General features: G+C 52.4%; 1 protein-coding gene across 2 annotated transcripts; it reads left to right on the top strand.

The window, feature by feature from the left end:
- The first annotated feature begins 1,561 nt into the window (after positions 1-1,561).
- AS3MT (arsenite methyltransferase) lies at positions 1,562-23,197 on the top strand. Of its 2 annotated transcripts, none has more exons than XR_001795159.3 (11): positions 1,562-1,670; positions 1,882-1,922; positions 2,191-2,318; positions 3,021-3,171; positions 3,513-3,649; positions 5,321-5,390; positions 7,813-7,894; positions 11,143-11,274; positions 11,491-11,633; positions 14,650-14,807; positions 22,893-23,197. XR_001795159.3 is itself a non-coding variant. In XM_008270429.4 (11 exons), coding segments are annotated over exons 1-11 (1,128 nt in total). In that variant the 5' UTR covers positions 1,562-1,669; the 3' UTR covers positions 23,001-23,197. The 2 variants fall into 2 exon arrangements, 1 of the variants encoding a protein (XP_008268651.3); XM_008270429.4 differs by having other exon boundaries at positions 14,673-14,807.
- Positions 23,198-24,288: the final 1,091 nt, after the last annotated feature.

Raw genomic sequence — 24,288 nt, 5'->3', positions numbered from 1 at the left:
GCTGGTCATCTGGGGAGTAAACCAGTGGGTGGAAGCTCTCGGACTCCCCTCCCTCGCCCCCCCCCCAACATCACTCTACCTTTAAAGTAAATGAATAAATATTTGTAAAAATTAGCGTTTCCTACTATGTAACATATGGTTCATAGGAGGGCCCGAGTCTGTGTAGTATACAGATGTATAGCATGCCTGTCGTTTAGGAGGAATAATAGTAAAGAATAAAACCTGTGGCTGAAGCACCAATCAGAGAGAATGATGGTCGCAGTCTGTTCCAAAATCAGCCCTGCACGCCAGACACGAGGGGAAACCGGGAGTGACTCAGTGTAGTTGATAGCTGTTTGCATTTTCGCAGTTTATCTGTGTGTGGTTAAGTGTTTTTGAGGATTATCAAATGAGTCTGCGAATAAACCACAGACTGAAGATAACTTAATAAGCAAGCACAAGTGAAAGAGGACAGAGCCGTTCCCCTAACCTCCTGCGTATCCGGCCCTTCAAGAGGAAAACAAGCCAGGGCAGCCGCTTGGCCTGGCGGTTGAGACGCCAGCCGGGGTGCCAGCGTCTCACGTCAGAGTGCCCACGCTCGAGTCTGGCGGCACTCCTGACTTCAGCCCAGCCATTCAGACTGGGGAAAGCGAGCTTACGTAGCTTGACGAAGAGAGCACACCTGACAAGCTGGTGGGCATCTCAGCAGAAGACAGAGAACTGAGCTGAGAGAAACACAACTGAGAGACCAGGTGGGCTCCCAGGAGAGACTGAGCACTGAGTCGAAATGCACCTGCTAGCCAGGCTGGCGTCTCAGGAAAGGGTTGGGGGCTCGGTCTGTATTCAGACTGGGGCTCATAAGGGAATGGGGTCCAGTTCATTTCTCCTTCTCCCCTTCCTCTTTTAGACAGAAGGCTTGCTGCGTGTGCCACAGATACAGTTCCTCCCAAGGTTTTAGTCCCAGTGTTATCAGACTGGGAAGGCCACCCGGTGCTGGGCAGAGGAGATCTCTCCCTGGGGAAAGGCAGGGCCCATCTACAAAGCTATCAGCGTGTGGACAGGACTGCTTCCCTCAGGCCCCTCACATACACAGGCTAACGTCTAACTTTCCCACCCGACAGACTGACCAGGCATTACCAGAGGTGCAAACGGATGTAGCCAAGTGGCTTACCGAAACATAACCCAAACAACAGCTGCGTGCTGTAGGAGTCCTTATCTGGAACATTCTGGAGCGACCGGGGGCGGGAAGAGGGAGTTGATTCCAGAGGGGCGGGAGAACCATTTTAGTCTAGATTGTAGTGATGACGTCTGTGTTTGTCAGAATTCACAGAACTGTATGTTAAAGATGAAGCTTACTGGACGTAAATTAAATCTCAATAAATCTGGCTTTAAACAACAGATTGAGAAAAGGTGATTTCATTCCGCAAATACGTGGGTGTTCTTAAGGTCCCAATACACGATTTAGTAGTGGAGCTATGACGGCGGATGCTGATGGCTATGATGTCGTCCCTGGGCTGGACGGGCCAAAGGCACGCGGACCCCGGGCCCAGCAGGTGCGCGGCGCCTGGAGGTCCGCAGGTCGGAAGCCTAGGGCGTGGGACGCCTGCGCGGAATTCAGGCTGGCCTGCCTGGGGCGGGGCCTCGGGCGCGCTGGGCCGCGGAGCTGACGTCCGCAGGCCGAGGAGACAGTAGTAAGTGTGTGTGACCCTCGCCCACACGCCCCGGCCCGCAGGCCAGGCCCAGAGCCCCTTCTCGCCGCCGGTCCTTCCCGCAGCCCCGCCGCGCCGCGCCGCGCCGCCCCGCGAGGTCTTGGTCCTGCCCGCACCCCCTCGGTCCACACCGCATGCCCCTCCGCCCCACAGCACCCTGGCCCTTTCAGCCGCCTTCTCCTTCTCTCGGCAGTGGCCGCCCTCCGCGACGCCGAGATCCGGAAGGACGTGCAGGTGAGAGCCTTGGGGGCCTCACTTGGAATGGCCGAGGTGGGGCCCCGGCGCAGGGGTGGGGGGTAGTCTTGGCCTGTGCAAGCCCTGGCGGCCCACGCCCCTAGTAGCCCCCTCGCTGGGGGGCGGGGCAGGGCCTGACTTAGAGCCCTGCAGGGAGCAAAGGTCAGCCAGTCGTTGGGACGAGGCGGGTGACGGGGCATCGAGGCCCACAGCTCCTGCTCTTGTTCCCTCTCTCCGCTCCTCCTTCCTTGCGTGGTCACTGCGTCAGGACTACTATGGGCAGACGCTGAAGAAATCTGCGGACCTCCAGACCAATGCTTGTGTGACCCCCGCCAGGCCTGTTCTCAAGCACGTCGGGGAAGCCCTGCGGAACGTGCACGAGGAAGTAGCCTTGCGGTAGGGTGCCCCGCGCTGCACCCCACCCCGGGAGGACCCTAGATGGCAGCTCTCCCAGCCCGCTAGGGAATGAACCCAACTCAGCTCAGCACTGTTCAGCTCACGGCTGTGCCCAAGAGCCTCCAACGGCAGCCCTGCCTCTCCGCCCAGGGCTACAAGGCGGGCATTACACTCCTTGGACCTGCCAGTCAAGGGTGTTCACAGTTTGACCCTCTCTTCCCATGCACCTGTCTCCTCTGACCTCTCCCTTCGCCTCGTTTGTCTGCACTGCCTGCCCAGCCAGCAGGTACCACCTGGAATGCATTCCCTTGCCTTTCTGCCCTCCCAACACCTTGCTCGTGCCCTGCCTGCTTCCTAAAGATTTCTGGACTCCTTGAGCCCCTTCCTCCCCGAGGTAAACACGCAAAGGGGACAGAAGGCTGCTTGGAGTTCACAGCCCTGGGCCCCCTTTGAAGTTCAGCTAATGAGAACCCTTTTAGCCTGCGTATTTAACGCTGACCACCTGGTGCCGTGCGCAGCAGTGTCGGGGTGAAGCGGACACAGTCCCAGCCCTTGTGGAGCTTCCAGTCCAGAGGCAGACGAAACACCTACGTCGGAACGGGAGTGAATGACGGGATCGAGGAAGGGGGAGGAGGAGTGTGTGCACTCTAGTGGTTTGTTGTCCTCTAATCTCTGTGGGAAACATGTCATTTTGACTTCCAGGTACTATGGCTGTGGTCTGGTCATCCCGGAGCGTCTGGAAAACTGCTGGGTTTTGGATCTGGGTAGTGGGAGTGGCAGAGACTGCTACGCGCTTAGTCAGCTGGTTGGTGAGAAGGGACGCGTCACTGGCATAGACATGACCAGAGGCCAGGTGAGGCGCGGGGGGACAAGGAGGAGCGCATCGCCCCGAGCGCCTTTCCCTGCAATCTGCAAGGGTGGCTGGAGACGGCCCCTGCTTCCCAAGATTCAGCTGTGCCCCGTGCTGCTTGATCTGGAAGCAGAAAACCGTGCGACAGCTCCGGGCTCTCCTGGGAGGTGTGAGGGACTCCCTGCTGGAGTCTGAGCTCCGCACACACCGCAGGGATGCCACATCCCCTGGCAGTCGGTGTCCACATCTAGTAGAGTGTAAGGGAAGAATATCCCATGTTAGGGAAAAAGTGGTATAGTTTTAAAAACCATTGATCATTCAATCTATATTTTCCTTTCTTGTAGGTGGAAGTGGCTAAAAAGTATCTTGACTACCACATGGAAAAATTTGGTTTCCAAACGCCCAATGTGACTTTTGTCCATGGCTACATTGAGAAGCTGGGAGAAGCTGGAATCAAGGATGAGAGTTATGATATTGTGATGTAGGTTCTGTAGCCTTCCGGGTATGCTGTAGCTCATTTCCTTTTGAGCACACAAAATGTCATATTTTTGCTGAATTGACTCTCATCTAGGGTATTAAATTAGACTTGGCAATGTCTTAATAAAGGGAGAGAGCTTGTCTGAGCTGCTTGTAGCAGAGAATACAATAGCCCAGAAGAAAATTTTTTTTTTAAAGATTTATTTATTTAGGCCGGTGCCGTGGCTCAATAGGCTAATCCTCTGCCTTGCGGCGCCAGCACACCGGGTTCTAGTCCCAGTCGGGGCGCCGGATTCTGTCCCAGTTGCCCCTCTTCCAGGCCAGCTCTCTGCTGTGGCCAGGGAGTACAGTGGAGGATGGCCCAAGTGCTTAGGCCCTGCACCCCATTGGGAGACCAGGATAGGCACCTGGCTCCTGCCTTAGGATCAGCACGGTGCGCCGGCCGCACCTGCTTTCCCAGGCACATTAGCAGAGAGCTGGATCAGAAGTGGAGTAGCCAGGACTCTAACCAGTGCCCATATGGAGTGCCGGCACTGTAGGCAGCAGTTTTACCCACTATGTCACAGCACCGGTCCCTGATAAATCTTTTAATAACAACAACCACCACCACAACAAAAACCTTGCTTGGGACGCCTGTATCCGACGTTAGAGTGCCTAGGTTTGAGTCTGAATCTGGTTCTGATTCCAACTTCTTGCTAACGTGCACCTTGGGAGGCAGCACGTGGTGGCCAGGTTCTTGGGTCCCCACCACTCATAAAGGAGACCCAGATTAAGTTCTGAGCTTCTGGATTTGCATTGATTGGTGCAGGCATGTGGGGTGTGAACCAGCAGATGGAAGATATCTGTCTTTATTTTTCTTTCTCTCTACCTGTCAAATAAATAGAAACTTAAAAAATTGCATGGACTTGAAAAAAAATTCTGCACCGAAAGAAACTTACCTTTTAAGTTAATTTCTTCACAAACTTTTTGAAGTACCCTTGTACAAGTAGAAGGAGTATACTATAAAATGAGGATATAAGCATAGTCAGTTCATAAGCCAGTAAGAGTTTCTTTTGTAATCATCATGTGGCAGTGACGTACTGTTGATCATTTGCACGCGGCAGCACCACAAGCTTGAGTAGTGTTGTGTTCCAATCTCCAGTGTCCCTAGGTGATAGGAAGCTCTCAGCTCCATATGATCTTCTGGGACCACTGTCATGTATTGTAGTGTGGTACATGACTGTATTCTTTTCCTGGGAAAATAGTATTTCATTATGGGGTTCCCTGTTTCCCTTCTGACTTGTCAAATCACGCCCAAGGGACAACCTTAGGACAGCTGCCTTAGGAACTGCTTTTCGCACGTGACTTAAGAACTGCCTGGAACAGCAGGCATCTGGGGCCTGGCTTTGTCTTGTCGCCTGACGAACATCAGGGCAGAAATGCAGAAGAATCGTGCCTGGTGTCTTCATTGTCACATTCGAGCTTGCTCTCAGTGTGTTGGGATTTTTTACACACTTTGCACTTCTCCCTTCCCATGGGGGAGAGTTGAGTGTGGGGAAGGGAGGTACTGAGGGAGGCAGAGAGGATGGGGACGCTCCCACAGAATGCTCGGAGCCACTTCCAGGAACGCAGAGGGCGTGAAGGTCTCCGAGCGGCGTGTGAATTTGCTGGACATGACAGCGTGTTCTTTTTTCAGATCAAACTGTGTTGTCAACCTCGTGCCTGATAAACAGCAGGTGCTGCAGGAGGTGTATCGAGTGCTGAAGGTGAGGAGGGCGAGGGTGAGGGAAAGGATCCATTTACCTGTGTGGTCGCCGAGGTCGTCTGTGCTTTCCGTCCCCTCGGAACTGAGAGCTCAGCCGTACCATTTATGCACCCGGTTAAAGAGGAGTGGGGAGGGGGGGCATGCGGGGATATCCCAGCTGTGGCTGCCTCTCCCTCCGAGGTCCAGGGCGGTGTTGAGCAGCTGCGCATGCTCGCTCTCTTGGCCGTCTCTGCCCCTGCTTGCTGCCGCTGCTCACGAGCCCAGGAGTACGTCTGCAGAGCTGCAGGGACTGCGGGTGGCTGCCAGCCATGCCGTGAGCCTGCTCTCCTGGCACACGTGCAGTGTCTCTCAGAGCAGCTGACTTCCTTTCTTTTGAAAACTTTTTGTTTATTTATTTATTTATTTGGGAGGCAGAGAGTTAGAGAGACAGAAAGCTCTCTCCACTGGCTTGCTCCTTAAGTACCCACTAATAGCTATGGGGCTGAAGCCAGGAACCGGTAATTCAACCCAGGTCTTTTTTTTTTTTTTTTTTTTACATTTATTTTTTTTTATTAGGGAGGGAGACAGAGATCTTCCATCTGCTGGTTCACTCCCCAAATGGCCACAGACCAGGGCTGAGCCAGGCTGAAGCCAGGAGCTTCTTCCAGGTCTCCCACATGGGTGCAGGAGCCCAAGGACTTGGGGCCATTTTAAACTGCTTTCCCAAACACATGAGCAGGGAGTTGGATCAGAAGTGGAGCAGCTGGGACTTGAACCGGTGCCCATATGGGATGCTGACACTGCAGGCAGCGGCTTAACCCGTTAGGCCATGATGTTGGCCCCCAACCCAAGTCTTCTATACGGGTTGCAGGACCTCCATTACTCGAGTCATCACTGCTGTCTCTCAGGGGCTTCTTCTTCTTTTTTTTTTTTTAATTTTTTGGCAGGCAGAGTGGACAGGGAGAGAGAGACAGAGAGAAAGGTCTTCCTTTGCCGTTGGTTCACCCTCCAATGGCCGCCGCGGCCAGTGCGCTGCAGCCAGCACACCGCGCTGATCTGAAGCCAGGAGCCAGGTGCTTCTCCTGGTCTCCCATGGGGTGCAGGGCCCAAGCACTTGGGCCATCCTCCACTGCACTTCCTGGCCACAGCAGAGAGCTGGCCTGGAAGAGGGGCAACCGGGACAGAATCCGGCGCCCCGACTGGGACTAGAACCCTGTGTGCCAGCACCACAAGGCGGAGGATTAGCCTAGTGAGCCGCGGCGCCAGCCTCAGGGGCTTCCTTAGCAAGGAAGTTTGAGTAGGTAGTAGGAGGGCATGGAACCCAGGTACGGTTATATGGAAAACGGGCCAAGCGTTCACCCCTACTTCTTATCTGTTAGGATTTCAGCTCTTCGGGGAGCTAAAGAAGGTGGGACTTTTACAACTGTTTTCTGGAAGGAGGACTTGCAGGAGTGCACAGCCTTCCTGGGTGTCACGAGCTGTGTCTAGGGTGGAGGTGCAGGACTGTGGTGCAGCTCAGTTGGCAGTGTCTGTGCAGATTCGATTCAATGCTGTCTTGGTCCAGATGTCACTGCAGAGGCCAGCTCACAGTTCTCACTAAGATGTACTTACGAGAGCCAGGGCTGTATTGCTGCGTGTTAAAGCCCTGGCCTGCAGTGCCTGCGCCAGCGTCCCATATGGACGCTGGTTCGAGTCCTGGCTGCTCCACTTCTGATCCAGCTCCCTGCAAATGTGCCTGGGAAAGCAGCGGAGGATGGCCCAACTGCACTGATGTGGGAGATCTGGAAGAAGCTCTTGGCTCTTAGCTTCAGATCGGCCGAGCTCCCGCCGTTTTGGCCATTTGGGGAGTGAACCGGGGGATGGAAAATCTCTCTCTCTCTCTCTCTGTCTCTACCTCTCTCTGTAACTCTGTTTTTCAAATAAATAAATATTTTTTAAAATGTACTTAAAAGAACAGAGACATTATTGTAGACTCTAGATCTCTGTGCTTTTAGCTAAATTCTTGAGTTCCCACTTACTCATTTGCCATAGATTTTAAGGACAACATTTCAAGAATATAATGTATTGTTATAAAACCAAGTAACACCAGAAGACTATCTAATTTTCAGGTGATAAGAGTTTATGAATACTGTTTTGTCCTTTGTTACTTATACATGAACCCAGAGCTGCATTTGGTTCAGACTGATAAAAACTTGAGATAATCTGAGTGTCTTTATTTGGAAGAGAGACTCTTAGAAAGTGATTTTACTCTCTGTTGGGTAGATCCCCGAACGCAGATCCTGAGACTTGCTAAGGATTGTAACCAGGGAGGCAGCTGGTGGCTCACAGAGGATCAGGCAAACACTTCCCTTGGTTTTTCAAACTTTGTTCTCTCATCCCTTCATTTGTTATCTGCGATCGATTTAAACTTTAGCCTTGTTGGAACTAACACCACTCTGTTTCAGCATGGCGGGGAGCTGTATTTCAGTGACGTCTACGCCAGCCTTGAACTGCCAGAAGAAGTGAGGACTCACGGAGTTTTATGGGGTCGGTGTCCCTGTTTGCTTTGATTTAAGGCAGAGCCCCTTTCTGCAGATAGCCAGGTATGAGATCACACAGGACAGGGAGAGAGGCCGAGGCTGCTTTCTTCCGCTGTCACTCACCAGCGATAAGACCTTGGACAGTTGCATTCATCTCTTCGAGTCATTGTTTTCCAAACTGTAAAATATAAAGGCTGTTAGGAAGGCTGAACGGGACAGTGAATGTGAAAAATGCCTGGAAAATGCAGCGTGGAGATGAAGGCGACTTCCAGCGTGGGTGCTGCCGCAGCCCCCCTGTGCTCATCGCGCCCATGTTGTTCCTTGCTTTGTTGTCATCTGCACGGGGTCTCTGAAAGCTGAGATCCATGCGTGCCTGTGCTCAGTCTGTGGACTCAAAAGGCTTTACTTTTAGAATGGATTTTTTAGCTTTTTTTCTTATTATGCAGTAATAAGTGGATTTTGTTAGAGTTGGAAAATATTTAAGAAAGAAAAAAATTGGGGCCACTGTAGACACCCCATATAGTGCTGGTTCGAGTCCTGGCTGCTCTCTTCTGATGCAGTTCCCTGCTAATGTGCCTGGGAAAGCAGCTGAAGACAACCCAAGCGCTTGGGCCCTTGCACCCACTGGGGAGACCTGGAGGAAGCTCCTGGCTCCTGGCTTCAGTCTGGCCAAGCCCCAGCTGTGCCAGTCTCTCTCTCTCTCTCTGCCTCTCCCTTTCCTTTCCCCCTCTTTGTAACTCTTTAAAATCATTTTTAAAAAGTACTTATCATATAACCTGGTAATAACCTCTTTAATGTTTTAGCATAAATTCTTCTAGTTCTGTTTTTCATATGTGCATATAATGTTAGTATTTGAATTTTGTTTATTTAGCATGTTTCCTAAGCCTATTTATTTTCTTTTTTTTTTTTTTTTTTTTTTTTTTTTTTGACAGGCAGAGTGGACAGTGAGAGAGAGAGACAGAGAGAGAAAGGTCTTCCTTTTGCCGTTGGTTCACCCTCCAATGGCCGCCGCTGCAGCCGGCGCACCGCGCTGATCCTGGCAGGAGCCAGGAGCCAGGTGCTTTTCCTGGTCTCCCATGGGGTGCAGGGCCCAAGCACCTGGGCCATCCTCCACTGCACTCCCTGGCCATAGCAGAGAGCTGGCCTGGAAGAGGGGCAACCGGGACAGAATCCGGCGCCCCAACCGGGACTAGAACCCGGTGTGCCGGCGCCGCAAGGTGGAGGATTAGCCTATTGAGCCACGGCGCCGGCCCTTTTTGTTTTTTTTTGTTTTTTGTTTTTTGACAGACAGAGTGGACAGTGAGAGAGAGAGAGAGACAGAAAGAAAGGTCTTCCTTTGCCGTTGGTTCACCCTCCAATGGCTGCCGCGGCCGGTGCGCTGCGGCCGGCGCACCGCGCTGATCCGATGGCAGGAGCCAGGTGCTTCTCCTGGTCTCTCATGGGGTGCAGGGCCCAAGCACTTGGGCCATCCTCCACTGCACTCCCTGGCCACAGCAGAGAGCTGGCCTGGAAGAGGGGCAACCGGGACAGAATCCGGCGACTAGAAACCGGGACTAGAACCCGGTGTGCCGGCGCCGCTAGGCGGAGGATTAGCCTAGTGAGCCGCGGCGCCAGCCTATTTTCATTTAAAAAAAAAATAGAATTGGGGATGGACTCGAGTAGAGTTAAGTTTTTTTTTTTTTAAAGAATTTATTTATTTGAAAAGCAGAGTACAGAGAGAGAGAGAGAGAGAGAGAGATCGAGATCTTCCATCTACTAACTCATTTTCCCAAATGGCCAAAACAGGCAGAGCTGGGCTGGCCTAAAGCGAGGAGCTTCTTCCGGGTCTCCCATATGGGTGCAGGGGCCCAAGAACTTGGTGCATCTTCTGCTTTCCCAGATGCATTGGCAAGAAACTGGATCAGAAGTAGAGCAGCTGGGACTCAAATTCTAATCGGCAACCTCATGGGATGCCAGGGCTGCAGGTGCCAGCCCCTGTTTATTTTCATTTTATTTGAAAGGAAGAGAGACAGAGACCTACTTGCTGGTTCATTACCAAAATGCCTGCAACATTCAGGGCTGGGCTAGGCTAAAGCCTGGAACTTGGAACTCAATCCAGGTCTCCCACATGGGTGGCAGGGACCAAAGTACTTGAGCCATCACCTGCTGCCTCCCAGGGTGCGCATCAGCTAGATGGGAAGTGGAGTAACTGGGACATGAACCAGGCACTCTGATGTGGGACACAGGCATCCCAAGCAGCAACCTAATTGCTGCACCAAATGCCCACCCTAGAAGATTTTTAAAAATACTTTTATTACAGAGATACCATACTTGAACCATTTTTCCACTGGTGACCATTTAGTTCATTTCCAACTTATTGGAACATCTCACACCCACTTTTTTTTTTTTTTAATTTGACAGGTAGAGTTACAGACAGTGAGAGAGACAGAGACAGAGAGAAAGGTCTTCCTTTTCCGTTGGTTCACTCCCCAAATGGCCGCTACGGCTGGCACTGCGCTGATCCAAAGCCAGGAGCCAGGTGCTTCCTCCTGGTCTCCTAGGCGGGTGCAGGGCCCAAGCACCTGGGCCATCCTCCACTGCCCTCAAAGGCCGCAGCAGAGAGCTGGACTGGAAGAGGAACAACCGGGACTAGAACCCGGCACCCTTATGGGATGCTGGCACTGCAGGTGGAGGATTAACCAAGTGAGCCACGGCGCTGGCCCCTGGCACACCCACTTTTAACCATGACTTCTATTTTATTTATTTATTTATTTATTTATTTATTTTTGACAGGCAGAGTGGACAGTGAGAGAGAGAGACAGAGAGAAAGGTCTTCCTTTGCCGTTGGTTCACCCTCCAATGGCCGCCGCGGCCGGCGTGCTGCGGCCGGTGCATCGCACTGATCCGAAGCCAGGAGCCAGGTGCTTCTCCTGGTCTCCCATGGGGTGCAGGGCCCAAGTACCTGGGCCATCCTCCACTGCACTCCCTGGCCACAGCAGAGAGCTGGCCTGGAAGAGGGGCAACCGGGACAGAATCCGGCACCCCAACCGGGACTAGAACCTGGTGTGCCGGCGCCTCTAGGCGGAGGATTAGCCTAGTGAGCCGCGGTGCCGGCCATTAACCATGACTTCTAGACCTTGGGATACATACACTCAGATTGGCTTCTGTGTCCAGGACCTGCCTATGTTTTAGCTGATACCATGTCCTAATCAATTGCATAAAACAGTAATTTCCTTAATACTATTTCGAGTATTGACTGGTCTGTGATTTTCTTAGGTGAGTGCCTGGGAGGCGCTTTGTACTGGAAGGATCTCGCCAACTTTGCCAAAAACATTGGGTTCTGCCCTCCACGTTTGGTCACTGCCAATCTCATTACAATTCAAAACAAAGAACTGGAAAGAGTTGTCGGTAAGAAACAATAGCCTGGACGGCCTTAAATCAGTGGCTTGATTCTGTGGAGTGAGCCTCACTGAGGGAGATTTGTGTTGTCTGGGAATGTCCAATCTGGCTCTAGTATAATGGCAAACCCCAGAAGGCTGGCGCTTACTACAGTGTTCTGCAGGCACTCCATAGAGTGAAGCCAAGCAAGGTAAGGAGGTGACCATGAGCAAATGCTCTTTTTAGGTGACTGTCGTTTTGTGTCTGCAACATTTCGCCTCTTCAAACTTCCGAAGACAGGACCAGCCGAAAGATGTCAAGTTATCTACAGTGGAGGGATCACAGGACATGAGAAAGAACTGATATTTGATGCAAATTTCACGTTTAAGGTAAATAAGGATTTCCGTAGCTTCCAGCACTTTTCCCCGGCCTTGCTGAGGGACTTTTCTCTTGACCTTCTTTTTTTTTTTTTTTTTTTTTTTTTTTTTTTTTTTTTTGACAGGCAGAGTGGATAGTGAGAGAGACAGAAAAAAAGGTCTTCCTTTTTGCCGTTGGTTCACCCTCCAATGGCCGCCGCGGCTAGTGTGCTGCAGCCGGTGCACCGCGCTGATCCGATGGCAGGAGCCAGGTGCTTATCCTGATCTCCCATGGGGTGCAGGGCCCAAGCACTTGGGCCATCCTCCACTGCCTTCCCGGGCCACAGCCGAGAGCTGGCCTGGAAGAGGGGCAACCAGGACAGAATCCGGTACCCCGACTGGGACTAGAACCCGGTGTGCCGGCGCCGCTAGGTAGAGGATTAGCCGAGTGAGCCGCAGCGCCGGCCTTTTTTTTTTCTTAATTAATTTATTTTTTATTTATTTTTATTTTTTGGCAGAGTGGACAGTGAGAGAGAGAGACAGAGAGAAAGGTCTTCCTTTTCCGTTGGTTCACCCTCCAATGGCCGCCGCGGCCAGCGCGCTGCGGCCGGCACACCGTGCTGATCCGATGGCAGGAGCCAGGTGCTTCTCCTGGTCTCCCATGGGGTGCAGGGCCCAAAGCACTTGGGCCATCCTCCACTGCACTCCCTGGCCACAGCAGAGAGCTGGCCTGGAAGAGGGGCAACCGGGACAGAATCCGGCGCCCCGACTGGGTCTAGAACCCGGTGTGCTGGCGCCGCAAGGTGGAGGATTAGCCTAGTGAGCCGCGGTGCCGGCCTCTCTTGACCTTCTACTGCTTCTCACTTTCTGGACTTTGCTTGTTCGTGTGGGGGTTTTTTAAGTGGATTAGATTTTTCGCCCCAATATTTATTATAAAAATGTCTTTACATACAGAAAAGTTGAAGAAATTGTGCCATATGTGTGAATGCCTATATGCTCATTACTTATTTCAGCAATTGAAAACATTTTGCCATATTTTGCTTTGTTGTGTATGTAAATATATATGTGTAGGTGTATATGCATGCATATATACACATAAATATATATTTGCTGAATCGTGGAAAGGGCATTGTGAACGCCATGACACTTTAGATATTTCCATTTGCATCACCTAAGAATAAAATAACCTCTTCTGTAACCACAATACCTTTAACATGCCTAAGGAAGTTTTGTTTTGCGATGCTTTATTGTGACATAAGAGTGGGGGAACTAAAGATAAACGGGATAGAAAAGAATAGGAGGCTGGCACTGTGGCTCACTTGGTTAACCCTCCGCCTGCAGCTCCGGCATCCCATATGGGCTCCGGGTTCTAGTCCCGGTTGCTCCTCTTCCAGTCCAGCTCTGTGCTGTGGACTTTGAGGGCAGTGGAAGATGGCCCAAGTGCTTGGGCCTGCACCCGCATGGGAGACCAGGAGGAAGCACCTGGCTCCTGGCTTTGGATCGGCGTAGCTCTGGCCGTTGCGGCCATTTAGGGGGTGATCCATTGTAGGAAGCTCTTTCTCTCTGTCTCTCTCACTGTCTAACTCTGTCAAAAATTAAAAAAAAAAAAAAGGAATATGGCAAAGCTATTGTGGTTGTTTAATTGTATCATGCAGTCAAGGAATTTTGTGTATATGATGAGTGGTAATGTTTTTCCTACTCTGCACAGTAAACTTTGTTTTTTCAAAATGGGAAAGTACAGGCTTTGGAATCAGCTACTTGGGTTCCAGTTCTGGATGTGTTGAATAAAGTTGAGTTAGTCACCAAAATCATTGAGGTGCAGTTTGCTCCACTGTAGAATTGGAAATGAGGATGCCTACTTTGCAGAATTTCCCTAAGGATTAGTAATAATACTTAGAGCACCACATTTGGTACATCCTGGAATTTCGGTTCAACAGAAGGCACAGTCATGAGTTGTCCCAAAGGTGGAAGCACTGAGTTTCCCTCTGCAGAGTTTTTGGCCCAAATAAGGATCTTTGGATTCCTTCCTTCCTTCCTTCCTTCCTTCCTTCCTTCCTTCCTTCCTTCCTTCCTTCCTTCCTTCCCTCCCTCCCTCCCTCCCTCCCTCCCTCCCTCCCTCCCTCCCTCCCTCCCTCCCTCCCTCCCTCCCTCCTTCCTTCCTTCCTTCCTTCCTTCCTTCCTTCCTTCCTTCCTTCTTTCCTTCTTACAGGTAGAGCCATAGACAGTGAGAGAGAGAGAGACAGAGAGAAAGGTCTTCCTTTTCCGGTGGTTCACCCCTGAAATGGCTGCTACGGCTGGCATGCTGCGCCAATCCGAAGCCAGGAGCCAGGTGCTTCTTCCTGGTCTCCCATGCGGGCACAGGGGCCCAAGCACCTGGGCCATCTTCCACTGCCCTCAAAGGCCACAGCAGAGAGCTGGACTGGAAGAGGAGCAACTGGGACTGGAACCCGGCGCCCATATGGGATGCCGGCGCTGCAGGCGGAGGGTTAACCAGTGAGCCACAAGCCAGCCCCAGGATCTTTGGCTTTCTGAGGCAGCACGTGGCGCAGCATGGCCCCTGGTGCTTTTCCCTGATAATGCTGCCTGCTCCCAGACTCGCATAACAGGAGTGGGAAGGGCCTGTGAAACCACTGATCTGATCTAGAGGTTTGCAGAAAAAACACTTCTAATCCATTTTTTAGAGCAAAATCTACACCACCAGCTCTGACGCTGTCAGGCATGGTCACCCTGTTACAGGATGTGATGAAATACACCGTGGAGCCCGAAGCCTCCTCTTTGCTGCTGACCTGGGTGAAGCTCAGGGGACAGTGGCTTCCACGTCCAACTCTGGGCAGAGAGTAGACCTGGGGGCAGTGAGCGTCCTCTCAGCGCCACCTCCAAAAAACATGGGTTGGGACGCTGGTCACTTCCATCTGAGAACAGATGCAGCGGGTCTGGCTCTGCGAGCAGCCCCGCGGGACAAGCTGTGGTCTCTCTTCCCAAGTGCTGCCCGTTAGGGAACGACGGGGCGTTTTTCTCCTGTTGCCACTAAAGCAGCCTCTCTCACTAGGTGCTTCTTATGCTACCCTTCAGAAAGGTGAACTCCTGGAAGTGGATGAAGAAACAGCCATTATCTTGAAGAATTCACGATTTGCTGAAGATTTTCTGTTCCAACCGATTGCAGAGAAGCCGCCGGCCTCTGGAGCCTGCCCTGTGTTAGAAGCCAAGGTCTGTTTAGCTCTCAGTTCCCTGTCTCAGAGAACCATTGGAAAAGTCACTGTGTGTGCCGCGGACTGCTACTAAAGCAAGAAGCCAGTCGCGGTCTTTGGGGTTGTTCACCGTGGCTTATTTCTCGCGTATTTGTATCTACCCAAGGATTTCAGTTGGTTTCATAACTTTGCTTTCTTGGTCCTGGCCTGGAGGCCGAGACTCCTCCCTGGGTATATCTGTGGATGCACTCCAGGACGTCCTGAGCCCCTGAACTGGCTCCAGTGTGGGGTGTTGGACTGCAGACAGAGGCTTCCCCCACTGCGCCAGTATCTTTCTTTTCCTTTCTCTCTCATCTTTTACTTTTTACCATGCTAGCATGATTACTTTATTAACACGTGGATTAACTTATAATGTTTTGTTTAGAACAGATTTAGTGATGTATTTCAAGACATTTTTAAAAGAAAGATTTACTTATTTTGAAGGCAGAGTGACAGAGAGAGAGAGAGAGAGACAGAGAGAGCCCATCCTCTAGTTTACTCCCTAAATGGTCACAACAGCTGGGGCTGGGCCAGGCTAAAACCAGGGGCCCAGAGTCCCCTCTGGATCTTGCACACTAGTGGCAGGGACTCAGACCTGCGTTCTGGTATGGGATGCAGGCATCCTCAGTAGTGGCTTAACCTGCTGTGCCACAACGCCCGCCCCTGGGAGTTCCTTGGGACTCCCAGCCTTCAGCCGAGTCATGACCGTGATGCAGCTCAAGGCACTGATGTGAGAGCCTGTGGGAATAACCTCCTGATAGCGCTGGGACAGGATCATGGCCTGGGGTGACGTTTCACTGTGCAGGCCTTGTAGTCCGATAAACCAGCTTCAGATCCTGGCTGTGCCACTTCGGCTCACGTCACCTAAGTTATCTAATCTCTAAGCCTCATGGGTAATAAGGAGGTAGTAATGACATTTTTGCCCTTTGGTTGCAAGGACCAAATGAAATGACATATGTGTGATGCTTAACCCAGTGACTGGCACATAAAACACACTCAAGAAGTAGAAGCAGGGGCAGGCGTTTGGGGAGCCCCATTCCATACTGGAGAATCAGCTCCTGATGCCGGCATTCTTGCTAACACGCATCCTGGGAGGCAGCCTAAGTATTTGGGCCCCCGCCATCCGTGTGGGAGACCAGGATGGAGTTCCTGGCTGTTGTGGGCATTTGGGGAGTGAGCAGCAGATGGGAGATCTCTGTCTGCCTGTCTCTATCTTTCCAATAAAGAAAGAAAGAAAAGAAATAGAAGGAGTTACACTTACAGATTCATACTCAGTAGAATTCTTGGTTGCTTGGGACTGAGTTCTAGATTCTGAGTGCTTGGGTTCTGACCAGGATTCTTGGCAGGATTCCTCTAGCCTTCTCCCACGTGCCCTTTCTCCTGGTCTCAGGAATTCTGTAATTTTTCTCCAACATCTTTTTCCTTTTGTTGCTTGTGTTTTGTAGACATTTTTGGGTATGTTGCCTATACACTGATATACTAGTAATGCTGCACACTGTTTTCCTTCTTTTTTTTTTTAAGATTGATTGATTGATATAAAAGTCAGTTACAGAGAGAGGAGAGATAGAAAGCGAGTGAGCGATCAAAAGAACTTCTATCCACTAGTTCACTTCCTAAATGGCTGCAATGGCCAAGGGTGGGCCAGGAGCTTCTTCCAGGTCTCCTATGTGGGTAGCAGAGGCCTAACCAACGTGGGCCATTTTCCATTGCTTTCCCAGGCACGTTAGCAGGGAGGTGGATTGGAAGTGGAGCAGCCAGGACACGCCTGTGTGGGATGCCAGCATCATAGGCGGCAGGATTACCTGCTGTGCCACAAGACCAGCCTGTGTGTTCTCTTTTTTGTTATCTCATAAGCAACCTTTAAGAGTAAAGCTTATTTAGAGATCACCCTCGAAGATGGTAAATCTGTAGTTGGAGGAAGGTGAGTTGAATCCAAAAGAACCAGTGGGGCCCACAAAGCTGTGTGTTCTTCCGTGGCCAGTGCTCGCCAGCACAGACGCGCCCAGGCTGCCGTGCAGCTGAAGCCTGGCTCCTCTCTTGCTTTGCTCTGAGCCTGGGCGCTTGGCTACTGCTACTTTTGGGAGATTGTTTGCAGTGTAGAGAGACTTGACTTTCGACTTCAGAGTCAACGTTCCACCGGTGTGCTTGTTGCTGTGGTGAAGCTCTTGGGAGTTGACAGATAACAAAGTGCCCTGGTCAGGACCGATGTCCATTTGAGATGTTTGCCTCCGCTGACCTTCCTGACTGCTCTCAGAGGACTGCAGTGGAGGGGCCGCTTCCTCCAGCCACATTCCCGGGGTCCCCCTGCCGCTGGAGCTGCGAGCGTGAGTTTGCACCCAGAGGAGGCCGTTCCCCCCAGCGCCGCCGCCACCCTCCCTATCCGTGTGCCTGCAGCTCGCACACAGCAGAGGTCATGACCTCAGATAGGAGCAGTCCTGTTCTGCGCATTTGACCTGGTTTATCTCAGCATGCCGAATTTATTTCAGCCTGCAGATGTGCCAGTGTCGTCAGATCAGTTCCAGGTTTTTGAAGCGGGAGTAATGGACACTGAAGGGAGATTTAAAAAGTGAAGCAGCTGCGTGGCCTAGAAATGCAACCTTGTGCTCTCGGGGGAGGATGCTCCCGTCTCACCCGTGGCGGCCTTCCACGGTAAAGCCTGGCAGGCGGCCTGTAAGGGTGGGCCGGGCAGGGGCCTTCCAGCGGCTGCTGCAACACAGGAGTAGAAAGGGCTGCTGCTTACTGAGATCCACTCGGGGGAGCCTGTTTTGGGGAGTCCCTTCTGCTCTTTCTTTTCTTCTTTTTAATCTTGACGAGCCAAGTGCATTGTGCTATGAAAAAGATGTTGTTGTTAAAATACTGCAGCGTCTGCTCTGGCGCACCTTGCTTCAGCTAATGGTCATGGTCATGATAACGCGAACCACAGAAGCAGCAGCACCGGGGCCTGCGTGGGCCATGCTGGTTAAGCTGCCCCCCGTGACGCCTACATCCCCCATCGGAGGGCCAGCTCAGAGTCCTGGCTCCCGTCCTTTGACCCAGCTTCCTGCAGCAGTGCCTGGAAAAGCAGCACGAGATGGCCAAGATCTGTGTCCCTGCCACACACATGGGAGATCAGGAGGGCGTTCCTGGCTCCTGGCTTCAGCCTGGCCTAGCTCTGGCAGTTATGGCTATTTGGGAGGTGAACCAGTAGATGGAAGATTCTTCCCCCCGACCCCCACCCAGCAAGCAGAGTTAGACAGTGAGAGAGAGAGAGAGACAGAGAGACAGAGAGAGAGAGACAGAGAGACAGAGAGAAAGGTCTTCCTTCTGTTGGTTCAGTCCCCAGATGGCTGCTACGGCCAGCGTGCTGCGCCGTTCCGAAGCCAGGAGCCAGGTGCTTCCTCCTGGTCACCCATGCGGCTGCAGGGCCCAAGCACTTGGGCCATCCTCCACTGCTTTCCCGAGCCACAGCAGAGAGCTGGACTGGAAGAGGAGCAACTGGGACAGACTCCGGCGCCCTGACCGGGACTAGAACCCGGGGTGCCGGCGCCACAGGCGAAGGATTAGCCTAGTGAGCCATGGCACCGGCCCTCTACTGCCTTTCAAGTAAGTAAATAAGCCAATTGTTTTGGGGCTGGCACTGTGGCATAGCAGGTAAAGCCATCGCCTGCAGTGCCGGCATCCCATATGGGTGCTGGTGTGAGTCCTGGCTGCTCCACTTCTGATCCAGCTCTCTGCTATGGCCTGGGAAAGCAATAGAAAATGGCCCAAGTCCTTGGGCCCCTGCAGCCCCATGGGAGACCTGGAAGAAGCTCCTGGCTCCTGGCTTTGGATCAGCACAGCTCCGGCCATTGTGACCAATTGGGGAGTGAAGCAGCAGATGGAAGACCTCTCTCTCTTTGCCTTTCCTCTCTCTGTACAATTCTGACTTCCAAAATAAATAAATAAATCTTTTAAAAAAGACTCCATAAAAAGTAAATCATTTGGCCAGGGCCGTGGCTCACTAGGCTAATCCTCTGCCTTGCGGTGCCGGCACACCGGGTTCTAGTCCCGGTCGGGGCGCTGGATTCTGTCCCGGTTGCCCCTCTTCCAGGCCAGCTCTCTGCTGTGGCCAGGGAGTGCAGTGGAGGATGGCCCAAGTGCTTGGGCCCTGCACCCCATGGGAGACCAGGAGAAGCACCTGGCTCCTGCCATCAGATCAGCGCGGTGTGCTGGCTGCAGCGCACCAGCCGCAGCGGCCATTAGAGGGTGAACCAACGGCAAAGGAAGACCTTTCTCTCTGTCTCTCTCTCTCACTGTCCACTCTGCCTGTCAAAAAAAAAAAAAAAAAGTAAATCATTTAAAAAATCAATAATACAGAGGGCTTTTATTGGACAGTTAATATGTTCAAAGCACCGTGTCACTTAGTCTCACAGTAACCCATATTATACCCATTTTACAGATGAAGAGAGTGAGGCTCAGAAAGATTAATTTATTAATCCAGGGTCATACCGCTAAAAAGTGGTAAACTTGAACCTGTGTCTAATTGTGGAGCTGACACTTTTTTTTGAATTATTTATTTGAAAGTCACTGTCAGGGGCCGGCACCGTGGCTCACTTGGTTAACCCTCCATCTGCAGCACCGGCATCCCATATGGGCACTGGGTTCTAGTCCTGGTTGCTCCTCTTCCAGTCCAGCTCTCTGCTGTGGCTCGGGAGTGCAGTGGAGGATGGCCCAAGTGCTTGGGCCCCTGCACCCGCATGGGAGACCAGGAGGAAGCACCTGGCTCCTGCCTTCGGATCCGCACGCCGGCCGCAGCAGCCATTTTGGGGGTGAACCCATGGAAGGAAGACCTTCTTTCTCTCTGTCTCTCTCACTGTCTAACTCTATCTGTCAAATAAAAAAGAAAGTCACTGTCACAGGTGGTGGATTAACATGCTGTACCACAATGCCAGCCCAGATTTAACCATTTTCTTTTAGAGCATTAGCCTTTTGAAAAATTGCTCCATGAGAGATTATCTTTTGGCTGGTGCTGTGGTGCAGTAGGCTAAGCCTGTGGTGCCAGCAACCCATATGGGTTCTGGTTAGAGTCCTAGCTGCTCCTCTTCCAATCCAGCTCTCTGCTCATGGCCTGGGAAGGCAGTGGAGGATGACTCAGTGATTGGGCTGCTGTACCCGCATAGGAGACCTGGAAGAAGCTCCTGGCTTCTGGCTTCGAATTGGCCCAGCTTCGGCCATTGCAGCCATTCGGGGAGTGAACCAGCAGATGGAAGCGCCCTCTCACTCTCTATCTCTCCCTCTTTCTCTAATTCTACCTCTCAAATAAATAAATAAATAACTTTAAAAAAAAAAAAAAGCAGATTGTCTTTCATATGAAACATTTTTTCTTAGTGTAGCATTTACTTTTTCACTTGTGTTTTTCCCTAAATAGACAGTTTCTTCTTTTTCTTCACTTCTTTCTTCTTCTCCTTCTTCTCCTCCTCCTCCTCCTTCTCCTCCTTCTCCTCTTTCTTCCTCTTCTTCCTCTTCTTCCTCTTCTTGATTGATTTTATTTATTTGAAAGGCAGAGTGACAGAGAAAGAAGGGGAGAGAGCTTCTAGTCACTGGTTCACTCCCCACGTGGTTGCAAGGTCAGGGTTGGGCCAGGCCGAAGCCAGGAACCAGGGACTCCCCCAGGTTCTCCCTTGTGGGTTGCAGGGGCCCAAGAGTGGGGCCATCACCTGCTGCCTTGCCAGGCATGCCAAACAGGGATGTGGATTGCAAGCAGAGCCTGAAGGGCTTGAACCGGCGCTCTGCTGTGTGATGCTGGCGTTGCAGGTGGCGGCTTCACCCGCTGCGCCACCGTGCTGGCCTGCGGTCGCCACTTTGACTCAGTGCTGCTGATCCCTGCTCTCCTACCGATCCCGTCAGAATCTTGGGGTGGTGTCTGGACAGGACTGGCAGGCTTATCCGGGGGCTCGCCTCAGAGTTCCTTCAAGTCCTGACACCTTTGAGGGCAAGGAGCATGCATTTGGCAGTGATGTGGCTGTCTCTTTCTATTGGGAGATAGGACATTGAGTACCAAGACGAAGGGTGTGGAAAATCATTTTTCAGAGAGGAAAGGAGGACAGGCTAACTCTTCCCACCAGGAATTGTGGTGAAACTCAGGAGGAAACAGCGTGGTGATGCAGGCCTGGCAGTAGCACCAGCCCCGCCAGCCCCTCCCAGGCATGGAAATCACCTCGCCAATGCCAGGCTGTCCTGGGTGGGGGGGCCCAGATGTCGGGAAGAACTTTCATTGTTCTATTTGAAAGGTCGAGTGACAGGAGGAGGCAGAGACATCTCTCATCATTTGGTTCACTTCCCAAATGGCTGCAATGGTCAGGGTTGGGCCAGGCCGAAGCCAAGAGCCAGGAACTCCATGCAGGCCTCCCACGTGGGAGGCAGGGGCCCAAGTACCTGAGCCATCACCTGCTGCTTCCCAGACCACGTTCGCAGGGAGCTGGATTGGAAGCAGAGCAGCCAGGACTCAAATCAGTGCTCTGACGTGGGATGCTGACACCTCAAGCAGTGGCTGGGCTGCGGAGCCACCACACTGGCCCCAGGCCTCTTCATTCTAGAAGGCGGAAGCTCAGGGCCAGAGAGGTCAAGGCCACCAGGAAGTTCCTTCAGTCACGGGCATGGTCCTCGAGACCCTCGGCTCCATGGATGTGGAGTCTGTGCGTGGGCTGCGCGCTCTCCTGCCCGCCGTGAGCGGCGATGGATCGGAGCGTGGACTCACGTCCGAGGACTGTGCTGTCACCCCGCTCTGTCTGCACACAGTTCTCCTCTGGTCCCACTGGGGCTGCTGTTGGAGGTGTCTCACTGGGAGAGGAAAGGAAGAAACGTAAAGGCTGCCGTTGAATCTTCAACCTGGGGACCGGTGCTGTGGCGTGGCGGGTAAAGCTGCCACCTGCAGTCCCGGCATCCCATATGGGCGCCAATCCATGTTCCGGCTGCTCCACTTCTGATCCAGCTCCCTGCTAATGTGCCTGGGGAAGCAGCGGAAGATGCCCCTGCACCCGTGTGGGCGATCTGGAAGAATCTCCTGGCTCCTGGCTTCAGATTGGCCCAGCTCTGGCTGTTGCAGCCATCTGGGGAGTGAACCAGCAGATGGAAGACCTCCTTCCCTCTCTCTCTTATCTGCCTCCCCCCACCCCCCCGTAACTCTCCTTTCAAATAAATGCATCTTAAAAAAAAAAAAAAAAAAAAAAAAAGTAAAAATTCTGCCTCCTGGCCAGCGCCGCGGCTCACTAGGCTAATCCTCTGCCTAGCGGCGCCGGCACACCGGGTTCTAGTCCCGGTCAGGGCGCAGGATTCTGTCCCGGTTGCCCCTCTTCCAGGCCAGCTCTCTGCTGTGGCCAGGGAGTGCAGTGGAGGATGGCCCAAGTGCTTGGGCCCTGCACCCCATGGGAGACCAGGAGAAGCACCTGGCTCCTGCCTTCGGATCAGCGTGGTGCACTGGCCGCAGCGCGCTGGCCATGGCGGCCATTGGAGGGTGAATCAACATCAAAGGAAGACCTTTCTCTCTGTCTCTCTCTCTCACTGTCCACTCTGCCTGTCAAAAAAAAAAAAAAAAAAAAAAAAAAAAAAAAAAAGGCTTTGAAAGAAGTGTGCACTTGACCCAGCAGCTGCGATGCCTGTGTCCCATAGGAGAGAGCCTGGGTGCAACCCAGCGCCAGCTCCCTGGGACGCAACAGGCAATGATGGCTCAGGTGATTGGGTCCCTGCCACCCACATGGGAGACGTGGAATTGAGTTCATGGCTCCCGGCCTCAGCCCCTTCCAGTTCCAGCTGTTAGGGGTATCGATTGGGGAGCAAACAGATGGATCAGAGATTCCTTCTGCCTGTCTCTCTCTGCCTCTGTCTCTGCTTCTTGAATAAATCTTTAAAAAATGAGTTGTACCTTGAAAGCAGTGATAATTTAATTAGCAGCTTCAGGAAGAGACAGCTACTTTTATAGTAGAGTGACTGAGGCTACCTCCCAAGGATCCTATGGAACTGTAATCTTCCTTCTAGGTAAATCAACACAATGCAAACAGAAATCTTGGTTTCTTGAACTTATCTTTTCGTCTTGGTTTGCCTTTGACAGGATATCATCACAGATCCGTTCCAGCTTGCAGGACAGCCTGACGCTGTGAAGTCCAGCTGTGTCCCTGACGCCGCTGGGGGCTGCTGTGGCAAAAAGAAGAGGTGCTGACCTGGCCGGGCTGGGAGCCCACCAGTGGGCAGAAGGCGCGAGAGCCAGGCGCACCTGCGTTCAACCTGCTTTTCCCTGTGGCACAAACAATAGGAAGGTATAAGTGGCAAAATAGAGCTATTCTCTGAATCACTGGTAAAAATAAGTGAATCATTTTTTGGAAAGTATTAATTAAAATTCACAGAAAATCACCAGAAGCAGAGTTAAGCAAAATTCTTTGAAGTTTTGGTGCCATCTAGTGGCCTGGAATGGAACTCCAAGGCTCCGGAAGTAGCTGTGGGTGAGGGTCCTGGGAGAGCCCTCCAGTGGGACTCGTGCTAGGTTCCTGGGCTTTCCCATGGTTGCTGCCTGAGCATAGCTCTGTGAGACCTCTAACTCTTTTAAAAACGACCCAGCTCTCTTCCTGATCCCACGGAGCTCTTCTCCAGGTAGTCACTTTGTCCCCTGGCACCCTGAGCACCTTCCAGCGCCTTGCAGCCTCTACTTAGCTGCTGACCTTGTGATCTGGTCAGCGCACCCCCCACCAAGGTTACTGGGAGTGTGGTGGAAATGGAAGTTTGCTTTTTAAAGAATTATTTGTATTTGAGAGAGAGTGTTAGTCTTCCATCCACTAGTTCACTCTCCAAATGGGCTGGGCCAGGCCAAAGCCAGGAGCCAGGAACTCCATCTTGGTCTCCCACGTGGGTGCAGGGGCCCAGGTATGTGGGCTGTCTTCAGCTGCCTTCCCAGGTGCATTAGCAGGGATCTGGATTGGAAGTGGAGCAGCCAGGACTCAAGCCGATGCTCATGTGGGATGCTGGCATTGCAGGTGGTGTCTTTACCCACTGTGCCACAGCACCGGCCTGCAGGGAATGTAAGTTTTGTATTCAGCCTTCTGCTGCTGAGTGAGCCTTGCTTGGATAGACAGCCCTCCCTGTCCCTTTCCCCGGGCGGGGAGGGGGGGAGGGGAGCGTGCCAGCTCCTCCCTTCCTGCAGGTGCAAGGCAAATCAATCTGGAGCAGAAGTGTTCTGCCCTGATATGACTCAGTTGCCTCCTAGGGCCACATGATGCCTCATATACACTGTCCAGAGCCAGAGTGGCCCGCAAGGAGGCTGGTCCATCACTGATCTGGGCACCTCCTAAGCCAGACTTGGGGTCTGCTGCCTTTTCCTCCTTGGTGGAATGAAATGAGGCAGGAGGCGGAAAGCAGGAGTTTTTCCCAGGTCTAGCCCTGCGGGCGAGTTGCTTGGCCCCAGGCGCATTTGTCTGCTTTCGGATTCACTTTCCCACCTGCAGAATTGTTGGACC

The sequence above is a fragment of the Oryctolagus cuniculus genome, chromosome 15 (assembly GCF_964237555.1).
Source record: "Oryctolagus cuniculus chromosome 15, mOryCun1.1, whole genome shotgun sequence".
Taxonomy (NCBI): Eukaryota; Metazoa; Chordata; class Mammalia; order Lagomorpha; family Leporidae; genus Oryctolagus; species Oryctolagus cuniculus.
The sequence above is the reverse complement of the archived record's forward strand: the minus strand, read 5'-3'. Positions and strand labels throughout refer to the sequence as shown.

Bases quoted from the DNA above. Each gene is read 5' to 3' on its own strand.
- AS3MT (XM_008270429.4), top strand. The intron at 1,923-2,190 runs GTGAGAGCCTTG...TCACTGCGTCAG, and splicing joins AGATCCGGAAGGACGTGCAG to GACTACTATGGGCAGACGCT. The intron at 3,172-3,512 runs GTGAGGCGCGGG...CCTTTCTTGTAG, and splicing joins TAGACATGACCAGAGGCCAG to GTGGAAGTGGCTAAAAAGTA.